Here is a 17,416-nt window from a genome sequence, read left to right as displayed (position 1 = left end):
CCTCTCTCCCCTGACTCATGTCATCTCCTCCATGTCTGACACTAACCTCTCTCCCCTGACTCATGTCATCTCCTCTGTGTCTGACACTAACCTCTCTCCCCTGACTCATGTCACCTCCATGTCTGACACTAACCTCTCTCCCCTGACTCATGTCATCTCCTCTGTGTCTGACACTAACCTCTCTCCCCTGACTCATGTCATCTCCATGTCTGACCCTAACCTCTCTCCCCTGACTCATGTCATCTCCATGTCTGACCCTAACCTCTCTCCCCTGACTCATGTCATCTCCATGTCTGACCCTAACCTCTCTCCCCTGACTCATGTCACCTCCATGTCTGACCCTAACCTCTCTCCCCTGACTCATGTCACCTCCGTGTCTGACACTAACCTCTCTCCCCTGACTCATGTCATCTCCTCCGTGTCTGACACTAACCTCTCTCCCCTGACTCATGTCTTCTCCGTGTCTGACACTAACCTCTCTCCCCTGACTCATGTCATCTCCTCCATGTCTGACACTAACCTCTCTCCCCTGACTCATGTCATCTCCTCCATGTCTGACCCTAACCTCTCTCCCCTGACTCATGTCATCTCCTCCATGTCTGACACTAACCTCTCTCCCCTGACTCATGTCATCTCCTCCATGTCTGACCCTAACTTCTCTCCCCTGACTCATGTCACCTCCTCCATGTCTGACACTAACCTCTCTCCCCTGACTCATGTCATCTCCCTCTCCCCAGGTAAAGAAGGTAGTGAAGACTACCATGACTCGTACAGTCATCCCCTCTGTGTCTGACAACCTCTCCCTGGATGGAGGGGGGTCTATGACAGGTGTAGGGGGTTACACCACCCCCATGGAGCGGGTCTACAGACAGCCTGGTCCTCCCATGGACTACCCCACCAACACCGTGCCCCGAAACTACCACTACGGACCCCCGGGGGGGTACGAGGACTACCGCCAGGGCCCTCCCTCCATAGGGGAGACCTACGCCAGCCTGAGCAGGGGAGCACGCATGGACGACCGCTACAGGTAGAACAGATGGATCTGTTGTCTCTTTATCCATAGACGTAGAGTTGGGAGACAACGGGTATATTCTCTCCTTTCTCCCTCCTCAACTCTCCCCCCTCTTCTCCTCTCTACTTCTCTCCTCCAGGCCAGCTGATGGGTACCGGACCCTGGACTCAGGATACAGAGCCATCAGCAGGAACCAGCTGGACCCATACGTAGCACAGCCACAGGTGGGTCATATGGCGTGTGTGTTAAATATAGTGGGTCGTATGGGCAGTGTGTTGGAGCTGTCTGGGATGCAGAGTGTATTAACGTGATGATATTGTATTGTCAGGTGGGTCGTATGGGCAGTGTGTTGCTGTCAGGACTGCAGAGTGTATTAACGTGATGATATTGTATTGTCAGGTGGGTCGTATGGGCAGTGTGTTGCTGTCAGGACTGCAGAGTGTATTAACGTGATGATATTGTATTGTCAGGTGGGTCGTATGGGCAGTGTGTTGCTGTCAGGACTGCAGAGTGTATTAACGTGATGATATTGTATTGTCAGGTGGGTCGTATGGGCAGTGTGTTGCTGTCAGGACTGCAGAGTGTATTAACGTGATGATATTGTATTGTCAGGTGGGTCGTATGGGCAGTGTGTTGCTGTCAGGACTGCAGAGTGTATTAACGTGATGATATTGTATTGGTCAGGTGGGTCGTATGAGCAGTGTGTTGCTGTCAGGACTGCAGAGTGTATTAACATGGTGATATTGTATTGTCAGGTGGGTCGTATGGGCAGTGTGTTGCTGTCAGGACTGCAGAGTGTATTAACGTGATGATATTGTATTGTCAGGTGGATCGTATGAGCAGTGTGTTGCTGTCAGGACTGCAGAGTGTATTAACGTGATGATATTGTATTGTCAGGTGGGTCGTATGGGCAGTGTGTTGCTGTCAGGACTGCAGAGTGTATTAACGTGATGATATTGTATTGTCAGGTGGGTCGTATGGGCAGTGTGTTGCTGTCAGGACTGCAGAGTGTATTAACGTGATGATATTGTATTGTCAGGTGGGTCGTATGGGCAGTGTGTTGCTGTCAGGACTGCAGAGTGTATTAACGTGATGATATTGTATTGTCAGGTGGGTCGTATGGGCAGTGCGTTGGAGCTGTCTGGGATGCAGAGGTTTGTCCCGGAGCCGTACGGTCTGGAGGATGACCAGAGGAGTGTGGGATATGACGAGGCAGACTACGGCATGGGACCGGCCATCCACTACGGAACAGTACCACGCAACCAACAAGCCTTCAACCACGGACCGCCCCGCAGGACAGGGTACATGCCCCAGTGTGTGTGGAGGGAGTGTGTGAGGGGGACGAGGTTGTGTGTGTGACATTTCTGTTGGTATATTTGTGCAGTAATTTCTGGTCTCCTTCTCTGTATCCCTGATTGTTTATTCAGTCAGTGTAGTGTCCACTCCCTACTAACCCCTGCCGGTGTAGTGTCCACTCCCTACTAACCCCTGCCGGTGTAGTGTCCACTCCCTACTAACCCCTGCCGGTGTAGTGTCCACTCCCTACTAACCCCTGCCGGTGTAGTGTCCACTCCCTACTAACCCCTGCCGGTGTAGTGTCCACTCCCTACTAACCCCTGCCGGTGTAGTGTCCACTCCCTACTAACCCCTGCCGGTGTAGTGTCCACTCCCTACTAACCCCTGCCGGTGTAGTGTCCACTCCTTACTAACCCCTGCCGGTGTAGTGTCCACTCCCTACTAACCCCTACCAGTGTAGTGTCTACTCCATCACAGGAGTAGTGTTCACTCCATACTAACCCCTTACCTGTTCTCTCCCCTCCCAGGAGCTATGAAGGGACTCTAGATGGAGACATGAGTGGAGCAGGGGACATGTACTACTGGGGAGGTGCACCCCTGGCCCAGGGAGAGAGGGGTAGCATGGCCTCATTGGACAGGTGAGACTCCTTGGTGGCGTACTGTAGATATATCAGGGGTATTCACATCCAAGCCTGCAGGTCCAGACCAGGGCTTAAAATGAACACCCACCACCTGCCAAACGCGGGTACATTTTGTCATTGGTGGGTCAGATGTCTGTTTCACCAGCCATGTTGGTGGCTGGCCAGGGCTCCACAGTGCCAGCATTTCACTCACATTTGTGAATAAAAATAATCAAGTGTGATTAAATGCTGCAGTAGCTATTTTCAAAGTATTTCTGCAGTTTTTGTTTCATAGCTGGTAAATTAATCCCACAAAGTCAAAGAACTAGGAATCCTATAGCCTATCCCACCTCGCACAGTGTCTGGAGTTGAGTGAAAGATTCATTTTTAGAAGCTTTGTGCACAGACATAAAAGTTGGTCTAATATACTTGAAGATGAAGTCCACTGAAGTAAGCCTTTGTCCTTGTGTTTCTTGGCTATTTATATTTGTTTTCTTCACAAGTTAGGTTGTTTTTCAATGTTTGAGTTTCAACTGCTAGGGAAGAGAAGACAACCCTGCTGCTTGTCTCACAAGATAAACATGACTCGAGTCACGTTACCATGGTAACCTCCCATCCTTAAAGGGGCAGGGGATCATTTTTGTTAAGTTTCAGGTCACAAAAAATTAAATTAAACAATATACCACATTACTTCTTAACAGTAATACATTTGTTTTAGAAACATTACAAAGCATGCTCATCTGTTTTTTTGTTTTGTTAGTGTAATTTTAGGGAAGGAAATATTTTGGATTGTAAAAAAAACTGAGTGGCTGGTAGAGCTTTAAATCTACCTGCCACAGTGGCTGGTGGACAAAAAAGTTAATTTTAGGACTGGTCCGGACCACTGCTGTTTTTCTGTTCTACCTGATAATGAATTGTACCCACCTGGGGTCCCAGGTCTAAGTCAGTCCCTAATTAGAGGGGGAAGAATGATATTCAACAGTGGTACTGGATTCAAGGTCCAGATTTGGAATTTGCCTGCACTACTGTATGTCGCTTTGGATGAAAGTGTTGTATATATTCTCTTACCTGATTGGCCAGCACCCTGAGGAAAGGCCCTGCCACTTCCTGGAGACAGCCTGAGCTGCCAGAGGTCATCGCCATGCTCAACTACAGACTGGACCCCGTCAAGAGCAACGCTGCCGCATACCTGCAGCACCTCACCTTTAAGAACGACAAGGTAATATATATACCTGCAGCACCTCACCTTTAAGAACGACAAGGTAATATATACACCTGCAGCACCTCACCTTTAAGAACGACAAGGTAATATATATACCTGCAGCACCTCACCTTTAAGAACGACAAGGTAATATATACACCTGCAGCACCTCACCTTTAAGAACGACAAGGTAATATATATACCTGCAGCACCTCACCTTTAAGAACGACAAGGTAATATATACACCTGCAGCACCTCACCTTTAAGAACGACAAGGTAATATATACACCTGCAGCACCTCACCTTTAAGAACGACAAGGTAATGGGCGCATTCTTCTGCCCAGATGTTGCTGAGGCCTGACAGATCTTACAACGACTGGATATTTTATGTATCGGTTAACCACATAATATGTTATAGCAATCTGTCAGTCGATGACGTGGCACTTAACCATTGTTTGATGGAAGCGACATCTGAGCAGGGGAATGCGACCAATACACTAACTTCTTTAAAAAAATAAAAATTATTTAACTAGGCAAGTCAGAACAAATTTTTCTTATTTTCAATGACGGACTAGTAACCGAAAGGTTAACTGCCTTGTTCAGAGGCAGAACGGCAGATTTGTTTTTTACCTTGTCACCTTGGGGATTCGATCTTGCAACCTTTCGGTTACTAGTCCAGCGCTCTAACCGCTAGGCTACCTGCCGCCCCTTTTAAGAACTACAAGGTAATATGTGACTTGCTCTATGATAATCAGTCACATTGACCCCAAAACCATTTGGAGTTTTAGGCAGTGCTGGAAAGAAGAGAATGGTAGCTTTGTAATGAGGCCAACATGATCTCTCTACTCCAAATATCCAACGAGTTACATGTCATTACATGTTGAGTCCCCACACCATGTTTTTGAGAGAAACTAGGTCAAAGTTTGTAGTTACTGTTATTCAAATAATGAATACGGAAACGCATAACATGAAATCCAGTAACTCTACAGACAGTGTCTGTCTGCATCGGTGTTGCATACACATGTATACGTGGCCACATTTGTACACATACAAGCAACAGAATGCATTGGCTGCATTCACTTATGTTCACACGTGTACATGCATGACAGAGAAACACTTGGAAAGACTAAAGGTCACAACCATATGTGCAAAGACTACATGTGGTGTGCACGTGTTTGAACATGTGCACATCCCATGTAGTCCCTGCACATATTATGGTTGTGACCCGTAGTCTTTCCAAGTCAGATTCCATTCGGAGCGGCTTGGGAGGATAAATAATGAATCAGTTACCACGTTAAATAATATCTCTTATAGTTTCATGTCACAGAGAATGTGTATAGGCTATATTCAAACACATTTTCCCCGTGTGACACGTCCCTGGGGACAGCACATGCAGATGTGTCCAAACGACCCTCTCACAAACCAAGGACCTGACACCCATGACAGTCACACAGAGTAAACATATGAAAATAGCTAAACCAGAGAAGGGGATGGGGGGGGGGTGTGAGAGGTAATACGGGTCAGAGTAATCTCTGGTCTCTCTAAGCAGCAACTAAAAGGAGAAACGTTAAAGACAATATGACCGCACGTCACCAAAGTATGGACTGACCATCTCTCTGGGTCTGATTCATGTGGGCTTTGGTTAGTCTTTGCTGCTGGTCCACTGGTTTGAGCTGTTGAACGTTCCATACAAATATAAGTATCAAGATTTAGGAAAGCACTCTCCATGATCACGTATCAAAGTTTTGCACTTGGGCCACACAGAAGGTCTGAAATGTCGGTATCACTCGGATGTCTGGCCTCAAATCCAGGGCTCCATCCTGGGAGCGGCATCGTGTGGACATTTGCCAAATTGTTGATGTAGTGGATGACTCGCTGAATGTCGTCGTAGGACGGCACCTGTTTGCTGGCGATACAACCAGCACACCTCTTCTTCCTTGGAGCCACACCTTCTAGAACGTTAGCACTGCAGTCAGCTTGTCTGCAGAAATTCTGAAACCAGAAAGTCAATTATTTAAAGGTCCTCAACGGTCATTCTGAAAAGCACTTTTTCTCTCCTGGCTAAATACCAGGAAGTTTGAAAAGACAGGCTGAGTGGGCGTGGAGCTTATATTCATGAGCTGGCCTTGACTGACAGCTCTTTGAAAAGCCTTTGTCAAGCAACTTGGATGCAGTGTTGCAGTAAAATCACCTCAAGCAAATGTGGTGAAACACAAAGAACCTCAAACAATATTGCATCAATTATATATTTATATATATATTTTTATATACATCTCCTGTTTAGAATGTATTTTGTGATGTGGTTCACAGCAGCACTGACAGATGTTTGAAAGAGACCCCCCCCCCCCCCCCCTTTGTTCCATGCTGACTGAAGACCCAGCTAGCCAGTAACTAGCGAACACCAGACACGGATGAAAGGGGAAACGTATAAGTATCTTTGCCATAGATGAATAGGTTAAACTCAAATTATATTTGCTGAAAACCTACAGTCACATTTTGGCACCAGTAGAGTAGCTATCTAGCTATATAAACCATGCTCTTCTGCAAACATGCCTTCTCCCATGTTGGTTACAAGCTCCTTTTTGAGCTGACTGTTTCAATGAGCACTAGATGTTTTTCATCAGAAAAGACGAATAGCAATAAATAATAATTGAAGTCAGTCATCGTCATAATCTACTCTAGTCAATACATGTTCAACTAATATCAACACACTTTCTATAACACACACAACCTGCACTCATTGAAATGCATGCGTGAACACACACACACTTTTACTAGTATTGTAAATGGATCATGTTTGATATTAAGATATTTGATAACTATAGACGGCCATGTCATGTATTTTTGTAACCTGTCTTGGACAAATATAAGCACACATTTTTGTATTATTTCTATTTTTCCCCTCTCTACATTGTTGGGAAGGGCCGTAAGCATGTCACTTAGTCTACACCTGCTGTTTACCTGTAACGTGTACGCTAATAATCAGGAAGCAGGTATAGGGAGTGAATTTAATAAATAAACAAACATGGAACAAAACAAGAAACAGGAGTAGTGTACAGACATGGAACATATAAACAGAAACAATAAGGCCTGGGGAAAGAACCAAAGGAAGTGACAGATAGGGGAGGTAATCAGGAAGGTGATGGAGTCCAGGTGAGTCTCATGAAGCGCAGGTGCGCGTAACGATGGTGGCTGGTGTGCGTAATGATGACTACACTGGTGACAACGAGCGCCAGAGAGGAGGAGCGCGAGTAGACGTGACATTACCCCAATCATGTGACTAATAAACATTTATTTTATTTGACACGGAAATACATTCCCACTTCTCTTTCATGGTCAGTCAGTCACTCACTCAACTACAAACACTACTAGCTACATAGCAATCTAGGTTGGATGGGCAGAACATCCCCCACTTCACTCACTCACTCAATCAAAAAACAGACCTCCCTCCCATCTTCCACCAGCTTGCTACCTATGGCCCGGCTAGCTGTCTGAATCTCACTGGACCCTCTGATCACTCGGCTAAGCATGCCTCTCCTTAATGTCAATATGCCTTGTCCATTGCTGTTCTGGTTAGTGTTTATTGGCTTATTTCACTGTAGAGCCTCTAGCCCTGCTCATTATACCTTATCCAACCTCTCAGTTCCTCCACCCACACATGCTATAACATCTTCTGGTTTCAATGATGTTTCTAGAGACAATATCTCTCTCATAATCACTAAATGCCTAGGTTTACCTCCTCTGTACTCACATCCCACCATACCTTTGTCTGTACATTATACCTTGAAGCTATTTTATCGCCCCCAGAAACCTGCTCCTTTTTCTCTCTATTCTGGACGTCACAGACGACCAATTCTTATAGCTTTTAGCCGTACCCTCATACTTATTCTTCTCTGCTCCTCTGGGGATGTAGAGGTGAATCCAGGCCCTGCAGTGCCTGGCTCCACTCCTACTCCCCAGGCGCTCTCTTTTGATGACTTCTGTAACCGTAATAGCCTTGGTTTCATGCATGTTAACATTAGAAGCCTCCTCCCTAAGTTTGTTTTATTCACTGCTTTAGCACACTCTGCCAACCCGGATGTCCTAGCTGTGTCTGAATCTTGGCTTAGGAAGTCCACCAAAAACTGTGAAATCTTCCCCTAACTACAACGTTTTCAGACAAGATAGAACGACCAAAGGGGGCGGTATTGCAATCTACTGCAGAGATAGCCTGCAGAGGTTCTGTCCTGCTATCCAGGTCTGTACCCAAACAATTTGAACTTCTACTTTTAAAAATCCACCTCTCCAAAAACAAGTCTCTCACCGTTGCCGCCTGCTATAGACCCCCCTCGGCCCCTAGCTGTGCTCTGGACACCATATGTGAACTGATTGGCCCCCATCTATCTTCAGAGCTCGTGCTACTAGGCGACCTAAACTGGGACATGCTTAACACCCCAGCCATTCTACAATCCAAGCTTGATGCCCTCAATCTCACACAAATGATTAATGAACCCACCAGGTACAACCCCAAAGCCGCAAACACTGGCACCCTCATAGATATCATCCTAACCAATGTGCCCTCTAATTACACCTCTGCTGTTTTCAACCAAGATCTCAGCGATCACTGCCTCATTGCCTGCACCCGTAATGGGTCAGCGGTCAAACGACCTCCACTCATCACTGTCAAACGCTCCCTGAAACATTTCAACGAGCAAGCCTTTCTAATCGACCTGGCCCTGGTATCCTGGAAGGATATTGACCTCATCCCGTCAGTAGAGGATGCCTGGTTATTTTTTTTAAATGCCTTCCTCTCCATCTTAAATAAGCATGCCCCTTTCAAGAAATTTAGAACCAGGAACAGATATAGCCCTTGGTTCTCCCCAGACCTGACTGCCCTTAACCAACACAAAAATATCCTGTGGCGTTCTGCATTAGCATCGAACTGCCCCCGCGATATGCAACTTTTTAGGGAAGTTAAAAACCAATACACACAGGCAGTTAGAAATGCCAAGGCTAGCTTTTTCAAACAGAAATTTGCTTCGTGCAACTCCAACTCTAAAAAGTTCTGGGACATTGTAAAGTCCATGGAGAATAAGAACACCTCCTCCCAACTGCCCAGAGGATAGGAAACTCTGTCACCACCGATAAGCCCACTATAATTGAGAATTTCAATAAGCATTTTTCTACTGCTGGCCATGCTTTCCACCTAACTACCCCTACTGCATTCAACAGCACTGCACCCCCCACAGCTACTCGCCCAAGCCTCCCCCATTTCTCCTTCTCCCAAATCCATTCAGCTGATGTTCTGAAAGAGCTGCAAAATCTGGACCCCTACAAATCAGCTGGGCTTGACAATCTGGACCCTTTCTTTCTAAAATTATCTGCCGAAATTATTGCAACCCCTATTACTAGCCTGTTCAACCTCTCTTTCGTGTCGTCTGAGATTCCCATAGATTGGAAAGCAGCTGCTGTCATCCCCCTCTTCAAAGGAGGTGACACTCTTGACCCAAATTGCTACAGACCTATATCCATCCTACCCTGCCTTTCTAAGGTCTTCGAAAGCCAAGTCAACAGATTACCGACTATTTCGAATCCCACCGCACCCTCTCCGCTATGCAATCTGGTTTCAGAGCTGGTCATGGGTGCACCTCAGCCACGCTCAAGGTCCTAAACGACATCGTAACCGCCATCGATAAGAAACAATACTGTGCTGCCGTATTCATTGACCTGGCCAAAGCTTTTGACTCTGTTAATCACCACATCCTCATCGGCAGACTTAGTAGCCTTGGTTTCTCAAACGATTGCGTCACCTGGTTCACCAACTACTTCTCTGACAGAGTTCAGTGTGTCAAATCGGAGGGCCTACTGTCTGGACCTCTGGCAGTCTCTATGGGGGTACCACAGGGTTCAATTCTTGGGCCAACTCTTTTCTCTGTATACATAAATGATGTCGCTCTTGCTGCTGGTGAATCTCTGATCCACCTCTACGCAGACGGCACCATTCTGTATACTTCTGGCCCTTCTTTGGACACTGTGTTAACAACCCTCCAGACGAGCTTCAATGCCATTCAACTCTCCTTCCGTGGTCTCCAACTGCTCCTAAACACAAGTAAAACTAAATGCATGCTCTTCAACCGATCGCTGCCTGCACCTGCCCGCCCATCCAGCATAACTTCTCTGGACGGTTCTAACTTAGAATTTGTGGACAACTACAAATACCTAGGTGTCTGGTTAGACTGTAAACTCTCCTTCCAGACTCACATCAATCATCTCCAATCCAAAGTGAAATCTAGAATTGGCTTCCTATTTCGCAACAAAGCATCCTTCACTCATGCTGCCAAACATACCCTCGTAAAACTGACCATCCTACCAATCCTCGACTTCGGCGATGTCATTTACAAAATAGCCTCCAATACCCTACTCAACAAGCTGGATGCAGTCTATCACAGTGCCATCCGTTTTGTCACCAAAGCCCCATATACAACCCACCACTGCGACCTGTACGCTCTCGTTGGCTGTCCTTCACTTCATAATCGTCGCCAAACACATTGGCTCCAGGTCATCTACAAGACCCTGCTAGGTAAAGTCCCCCCTTATCTCCGCTCACTGGTCACCATAGCAGCACCCACCTGTAGCACGCGCTCCAGCAGGTATATCTCTCTGGTCACCCCTAAAGCCAACTCCTCCTTTGGTCGTCTCTCCTTCCAGTTCTCTGCTGCCAATGACTGGAACGAACTACAAAAATCTCTGAAACTGGAAACACTTATCTCCCTCACTAGCTTTAAGCACCAGCTGTCCGAGCAGCTCACAGATCACTGCACCTGTACATAGCCCATCTATAATTTAGCCCAAACTACTACCTCTTCCCCTACTGTATTTATTTATTTTATTTATTTTGCTCCTTTGCACCATATTATTTATATTTGAACTTTGAACTTTCTTCAAACTACAAATCTACCATTCCAGTGTTTTTCTTGCTATACTTTATTTACTTTGCCACCATGGCATTTTTTTTGCCTTTACCTCCCTTATCTCACATCATTTGCTTACATTGTATATAGTCTTATTTTTTTCTACTGTATTATTGACTGTATGTTGTTTACTCCATGTGTAACTCTGTGTTGTTGTATGTTGTCGAACTGCTTTGCTTCATCTTGGCCAGGTCGCAATTGTAAATGAGAACTTGTTCTCAACTTGCCTACCTGGTTAAATAAAGGTGAAATAAAAAAAATAAAATAAAAAAATCCCCCACTTCACTTCACTCACTCACTGCTTTAATACACACAAGGTAATATATACACCTATAGCACCTCACCTTTAAGAACAACAAGGTCATATCTTTATCTATACACACTTTATATACACAAACAGAACCTGCAGCACCTCACCTTCACACCGACAGCTTTAAAGCCCCTTGCATATCTGTCTCAATTACCTGGTACCCCTGCACATGGACTCTGTACTGGTACCCTGTTTATATAGCCATGTTATCATTACTCATTATGTGTTTATATACTTTTGTTATTAAGTGTTGTTACTTTTCTATCATTCTTTCTATTTTCTCTCTGTCTGCATTGTTGGGAAGGGCCCGTAAGTAAGCATTTCACTGTTAGTCTACACTTGTTGTTTACGAAGCATGGGATGAATAAAATTAGATTTGATTACTCACACACCCTTTATCTAGTCATAAACACAGCCATGCTGCAGGCTACCTAGCTACTGTCTTTCATGTCAGAATGAGAGCAACACACAACCACTAACACCTTCTCCCTCCCTCCTTCCCTCTCCTCTCTCCCCCTTCCATCTCCTCTCTCCCCCTTCCCTCTCCTCTCTCCCCCTTCCCTCTCCTCTCTCCCCCTTCCCTCTCCTCTCTCCCCCTTCCCTCTCCTCTCTCCCCCTTCCCTCTCCTCTCTCCCCTTCCCTCTCCTCTCTCCCCCTTCCCTCTCCTCTCTCCCCCTTCCCTCTCCTCTCTCCCCCTTCCCTCTCCTCTCTCCCCCTTCCCTCTCCTCTCTCCCCCTTCCCTCTCCTCTCTCCCCCTTCCCTCGCCTCTCGCCCTCTTCCCTCTCCTCTCTCCCTCGTTCCCTCTCCTCTCTCCCTCGTTCCCTCTCCTCTCTCCCTCGTTCCCTCTCCTCTCGCCCTCGTTCCCTCTCCTCTCGCCCTCGTTCCCTCTCCTCTCGCCCTCTTCCCTCTCCTCTCGCCCTCGTTCCCTCTCCTCTCGCCCTCGTTCCCTCTCCTCTCGCCCTCGTTCCCTCTCCTCTCGCCCTCTTCCCTCTCTTCTCGCCCTCGTTCCCTCTCCTCTCGCCCCCTTCCCTCTCCTCTCGCCCTCGTTCCCTCTCCTCTCGCCCTCGTTCCCTCTCCTCTCGCCCTCTTCCCTCTCTTCTCGCCCTCGTTCCCTCTCCTCTCGCCCCCTTCCCTCTCCTCTCGCCCTCGTTCCCTCTCCTCTCGCCCTCGTTCCCTCTCCTCTCGCCCTCGTTCCCTCTCCTCTCGTCCTCGTTACCTCTCCTCTCGTCCTCTCTCTCCCCTCCAGGTGAAGACAGATGTCCGTCGTATGAAAGGTATCCCATCCCTGGTGTCCATGTTAGACAACCCTAAGAAGGAGGTCCACCACGCCGCCTGCGGAGCGCTCAAAAACATCTCTTACGGACGAGACCCTGACAATAAGATCGCCATCAAGAACTGTGATGGAGTACCGGCCCTGGTCCGACTGCTGAGGAAGACCAGAGACCAGGACCTGACCGATACTATCACAGGTAATACTACTGTGGTTACTACTAGTGTACTGTTGTGGTTACTACTAGTGTACTGCTGCGGTTACTACTAGTGTACTGTTGTGGTTACTACTAGTGTACTGCTGCGGTTACTACTAGTGTACTGCTGCGGTTACTACTAGTGTACTGCTGCGGTTACTACTAGTGTACTGCTGCGGTTACTACTAGTGTACTGCTGCGGTTACTACCAGTGTACTGCTGCGGTTACTACCAGTGTACTGCTGCGGTTACTACCAGTGTACTGCTGCGGTAAGTGGGAGATGGTAGTGTGTGATGATGATCCGTCACCCTCTTTCTCAGGCACGCTGTGGAACTTGTCGTCTCACGACTCAGTGAAGATGGAGATCGTTGACCACGCCCTGCACGCCCTCTCAGACGAGGTGATGGTAGCTCACTCGGGCTGGGAGAGAGCGAACGAGGCAGGAGGAGAGGAGAACCTCAAACCACGACACCTGGAGTGGGAGACGTCCCTCACCAACACCGCTGGCTGCCTGAGGTACGGAGAGGGGGAGGGAGAGAGAGAGAGAGAGAGAGAGAGGGATGGATTGTACAGTGAGAGGAAAACGAGGAGGGTGATATGGCCGTAATATCATATCACTATGTTTCTCATTTTTTACGGTATTTTAAAGTTTCTGAATAATAAAAGTTGTAAATATGTTTCAACATTGACTGTAGAATTGCAACAAATGAATTCTTAATGATTTTATGGGTATTTTTCCATTCTGATGGTTTTATACTCAACCAAGCTAGGACCAAACTGACTGTGATGTCGTCCAGTTTGTCAAACTTTTCATTTATCTTAGCACTGTATGAAAATATCATGATAGAAGATTTTGTAAAAATACATACCAGTATTGAAGATGTATCGGCCAGCCCTAAAACAGTAATGTATAGTCCATGAGTGACTGGTGTGTTGTGTGTTGGTCTTGCAGTGCTGTGTGTGTATGTGCATGTCTGTACAGGTGTGCCTGAGGAATTCCCAGAAGGTAGGGCAGAGTGGGAATGTGCTGTGTTCTCCAGTGGGTGTGTCTGTCTCTGTTAAAGGCAGGCTACAACACAATGACTGGCCCAGTAACCTGATCTACGATCTCACTGTCCCCTTACTATACTGGAGTTTAACAACCACAGGCTGCGTCCTAAATGGCCCCCTATCCCCTATGTGGGCATCCCTAACATTAGTGCACCACATAGAGAAAAGGGTGCTTTTTGGGACGTGGCCATACCCTTTCAGTCTTTCAGTCTCTGAAAGCAACACACTGACATAGGACCACTCAGTGTTTTATTACTAATGGTTGTGTGCTGGAATCCTTATGTGGCCACTGATTGTAGCCACTCTCATTCCTCCCTCTCTCTCTCTCTCTCTCTCTCTGCCCATTTTATTCTGTCCTCCTCTGTTTCTGTATTGCTTGTTTTTTTTGTTTTCTCACACCCCTTCTCTCCCTCCCCTCCCCCCCTCTCTCCCGCTCTCTCTAAAACAGGAACGTGAGCTCAGAGCGCAGTGAGGCCAGGAGGAAGCTGAGAGAGTGCACAGGATTGGTCGACTCGCTCATGTACATTGTCCAATCACAGATCAACCTGAAAGACGTGGACAACAAGGTGTGCACGCACACACTGCTGTTTTTCATGTGATCCTGAACTTTGATTGTGTGTCCGCATGTATTTTAATCCTGTTCTCCTTTTCCTTCGTCTGATCCCCCTCTCTCGCCCCCTCTCTCGCCCCCTCTCTCGCCCTCTGTCTCCAGCTGATAGAGAACAGTATGTGTCTGCTGAGGAATCTGTCCTATCAGGTATTGTTGTAGTTGACATTGTTCTCCTTTCTGTTTCTTTCTACAGTGTTTCATCCTGCCTTTTAGTAATGTGTTGTGACCTTTTGAATTGTACTTTAAAGAGATTCTCTGGTATTTCTGTAGACTTTTTAGCCGGTAGTTCTTCGTGTTGCATGGTATACCCAAACTTCTGTACTTCTTCCAATACCAGCACATGACAAACGGTTCGGTACTAGATAAAAACAAAAAAAAACGTTTGGTGCTTCTGTCAAATGAGTGTCACGTCATCTACTGATTGAGAGAGGATCGAGTTTGTTTATCAGCACAGCTGAGGTCCCCTTATGACGTGAGAGCACGGTGCCTGCTCCACTTCCCCATGGCTAGCACTCGCCTGTTCTGAGGAAACACTGATTGTGACCAAAACCTTCATTCATTCACTTTGTCTCTCCCGCCTCACGTCTGTCCCAGTCAAGATCCTATTTGCTCGAGCCTTGAACTGGCTGTGTGTGTGAATAATGTCATGGGTCTTAAAGAGACACACTTTTATAAAATAAGAGATTACTTCTTCTATGCAAATGTTGTTGATCAGTACAATAAAATAAGTCTCAAATGGAAGGGAAACAATTGTTTTTCATCTGTAGCACCATGAAATCAGCCAGAAAGCTCAAACTCAATTCATGCTCACGCTGCTGTTGAATATGCCTTCACCTGCATTGTGAATACACCTAGGCTACATCTTGATTTACCCAGTTTATCAATTGAGATTTATTGTTCAAATACATTATTATCATGATGTTATGTAGTTAGATTAGTAAAAAAATGAAGTCAAATTGATTGTATAATTCATTCATTAACGCATACATTTAAAATAAACCTCAAAGATCTGTCTGGATCAAGTGCCATTCTGTGACTTTGGCCATGGTATTGTTTTAGTACTGTATTGAGTATTGTGATACTTAACCTGGTATCCGTATCGAAGTCGAAATTCTACCATCGTGACAACACTGTTCACAGTTCTGAAAGTAGTGCTCACGAGCCAAAAGTGGTCCCTGAAAATTGCGTACTACGTCACATATGTATAGATATGCACACAACGTCAGTGCTCACTCTGCATCTTGCTAGCTGTCACTCAAATGGCGAGGGGCTGAAGCTCACTGGCTAGAACTTGAATTGCTAGGGGCTGGCCCACACGGGGGAAAATGAAGCAGTATAGTTCCCAGAAAAAGTTGCTTTCAAACTAGGGATTTCGTGGCTAATTGATGTAAGACAGTAGTTCTGCTCCTAGATTATGTTTGTATGAACAACATGTTGACACATCAGCCCAAAGCCAGAGGGGTAAAGAAAATACTTGGTAGGCACCAACGTTTTGCAGCATGTCTTTAAATAAGCAATATTATACTGTATGATTTTAAACTTGACTTGACCTTAGGTTCACCGGGAGGTGCCGGGTGCTGAGCGCTACCAGGAAGCCATGTCCCTCAACCAGGGCCCCGCCCCCTCCACTGGAAAGACCAACCGCTTCAGCTCCCGCAGGGGCAAAGGTCAGTGCGTGTGTGTGTGTGCGCGGGTGCCTGTCTGTCTGTCTGGTTTGTGTGTGAGAGAGTGTTTATATTATCTGTCAGTGGAAGGAAGGCAGAGTGAGAGTGATGCAGTTGTTGACTTTAGTGTGTGTGTGTGTGTACACAGTATAGTGACAGTGTAGCAGGAAAGAGAGACAGCAGAGAACTAGTGGTTGGCCTGGGATGTTGAATACTATTTACCCCCATCCTAAAGAATGTTCAGTCTCACTCCTTAATGTCTGATGTCAGTCTGTGATGGAAATGATTTGTTTCTCTATTTGTGAACAGACATTTTGTTTTTGATGGTTTGTCTTTGTGCTGGCGTGCATGTTGGTGTGTGTTTTCTGCGATAGTTTCTAATCTAATCCTACATTTGATCAATGCTGGTGCTTTGGTGGAGGAGGTGTCTGGGTGGCTGGGTCACTGCTGCTGTTCTCTGCTGCTGACTCAAATCATCTTCCTCTCTCCTCCTATCATTTATTCCTCCCTCGTTCTGCTCTCCTTCTCTCTGCTGTGGAACAGATGACTGGTGTTCTAAAGGTAAGCTCTGACTCTCTGACCTCTGCTTGTCTGCTGGTTAGAGCATTGATTAGGACTGGCTAATGATGTGTCAGTCTCCTAACTCTGTGCATGCATTGTCATGCTCTCTGCCGTCTCCTAGAGGACGATGTGTGTAAGAGAGGCAGTGTGCAGCATGTGTGTGAGAGAGTGTTTGTTAGCATGTGTGCTCCTACCTAGCGGCTTTTTCAGTGGCTCACAGAGGTGTGTGGTTCTAGAGCGCCATAGCGGGCAGGGGGTTCTAGAGCGCCGCAGTGTGGGCGGGGGGTTATTGAGTGTTCTGTGCGTCTGTTCCTGAGTGTTCTGATGTTCTGTTGCAGGGAGAAATGAGGACGGAACAGATATGATTGACATTCCAAAGAGGACTACACCTGCCAAAGGTAACACAGTATAAAGTGGCATCATGTAGACTGGAAAATGATGTTTCTCCTGTCCACTCCTCTATTGTACTGATCTGAAACAAGTGACCAGGTGAAGCTAAGCCAGCCTGATGAGCTTCCATCACATTGTTTTCACTCATGGTGCTTTCAAGACAACTGGGAAACGAGGTCAAATCATGTCAGTGATCTTCAGGTCTGAAACTCCGAGCTCTATGAGGAGGCCCGAGTTTCGGACTTGGAATTCCTAGTTGGATGACCGTTCAAGGTGACCCCCCCC

The 17,416-nt window shown here is 46.6% G+C and overlaps 1 protein-coding gene and 2 long non-coding RNA genes across 8 annotated transcripts in view; 2 read left to right on the top strand and 1 right to left on the bottom strand.

Annotated features, from left to right (window-relative positions):
• The window catches only part of LOC115190080 (catenin delta-1), a 44,139-nt gene that overhangs the window by 16,757 nt on the left and 9,966 nt on the right, over positions 1-17,416 (top strand). For 5 of the 6 annotated variants that reach the window (XM_029748586.1, XM_029748595.1, XM_029748577.1 and 2 more), the window contains exons 4-15: positions 738-1,027; positions 1,152-1,236; positions 2,123-2,313; positions 2,836-2,946; positions 4,009-4,147; positions 12,636-12,858; positions 13,177-13,372; positions 14,355-14,472; positions 14,619-14,663; positions 16,072-16,183; positions 16,724-16,741; positions 17,080-17,139. In XM_029748586.1, coding sequence (XP_029604446.1) covers positions 738-1,027; positions 1,152-1,236; positions 2,123-2,313; positions 2,836-2,946; positions 4,009-4,147; positions 12,636-12,858; positions 13,177-13,372; positions 14,355-14,472; positions 14,619-14,663; positions 16,072-16,183; positions 16,724-16,741; positions 17,080-17,139 — 1,588 coding nt within the window. The remainder of the gene's footprint in view (positions 1-737; positions 1,028-1,151; positions 1,237-2,122; positions 2,314-2,835; positions 2,947-4,008; positions 4,148-12,635; positions 12,859-13,176; positions 13,373-14,354; positions 14,473-14,618; positions 14,664-16,071; positions 16,184-16,723; positions 16,742-17,079; positions 17,140-17,416) is intronic. The other variant, XM_029748563.1, reaches the window with a different exon arrangement.
• On the top strand, positions 4,154-4,644 carry LOC115190175 (uncharacterized). Its single transcript, XR_003877125.1, has 2 exons — positions 4,154-4,405; positions 4,449-4,644. It is a non-coding gene; the product is annotated as an uncharacterized LOC115190175 (long non-coding RNA).
• On the bottom strand, positions 5,420-13,233 carry LOC115190181 (uncharacterized). Its single transcript, XR_003877128.1, has 2 exons — positions 13,111-13,233; positions 5,420-6,121 (listed from the first exon to the last, which is right to left on the bottom strand). It is a non-coding gene; the product is annotated as an uncharacterized LOC115190181 (long non-coding RNA).

The sequence above is a fragment of the Salmo trutta genome, chromosome 4 (assembly GCF_901001165.1).
Source record: "Salmo trutta chromosome 4, fSalTru1.1, whole genome shotgun sequence".
NCBI classification, from domain to species: Eukaryota; Metazoa; Chordata; class Actinopteri; order Salmoniformes; family Salmonidae; genus Salmo; species Salmo trutta.
This window is presented reverse-complemented; position numbering and strand designations above follow the sequence as displayed.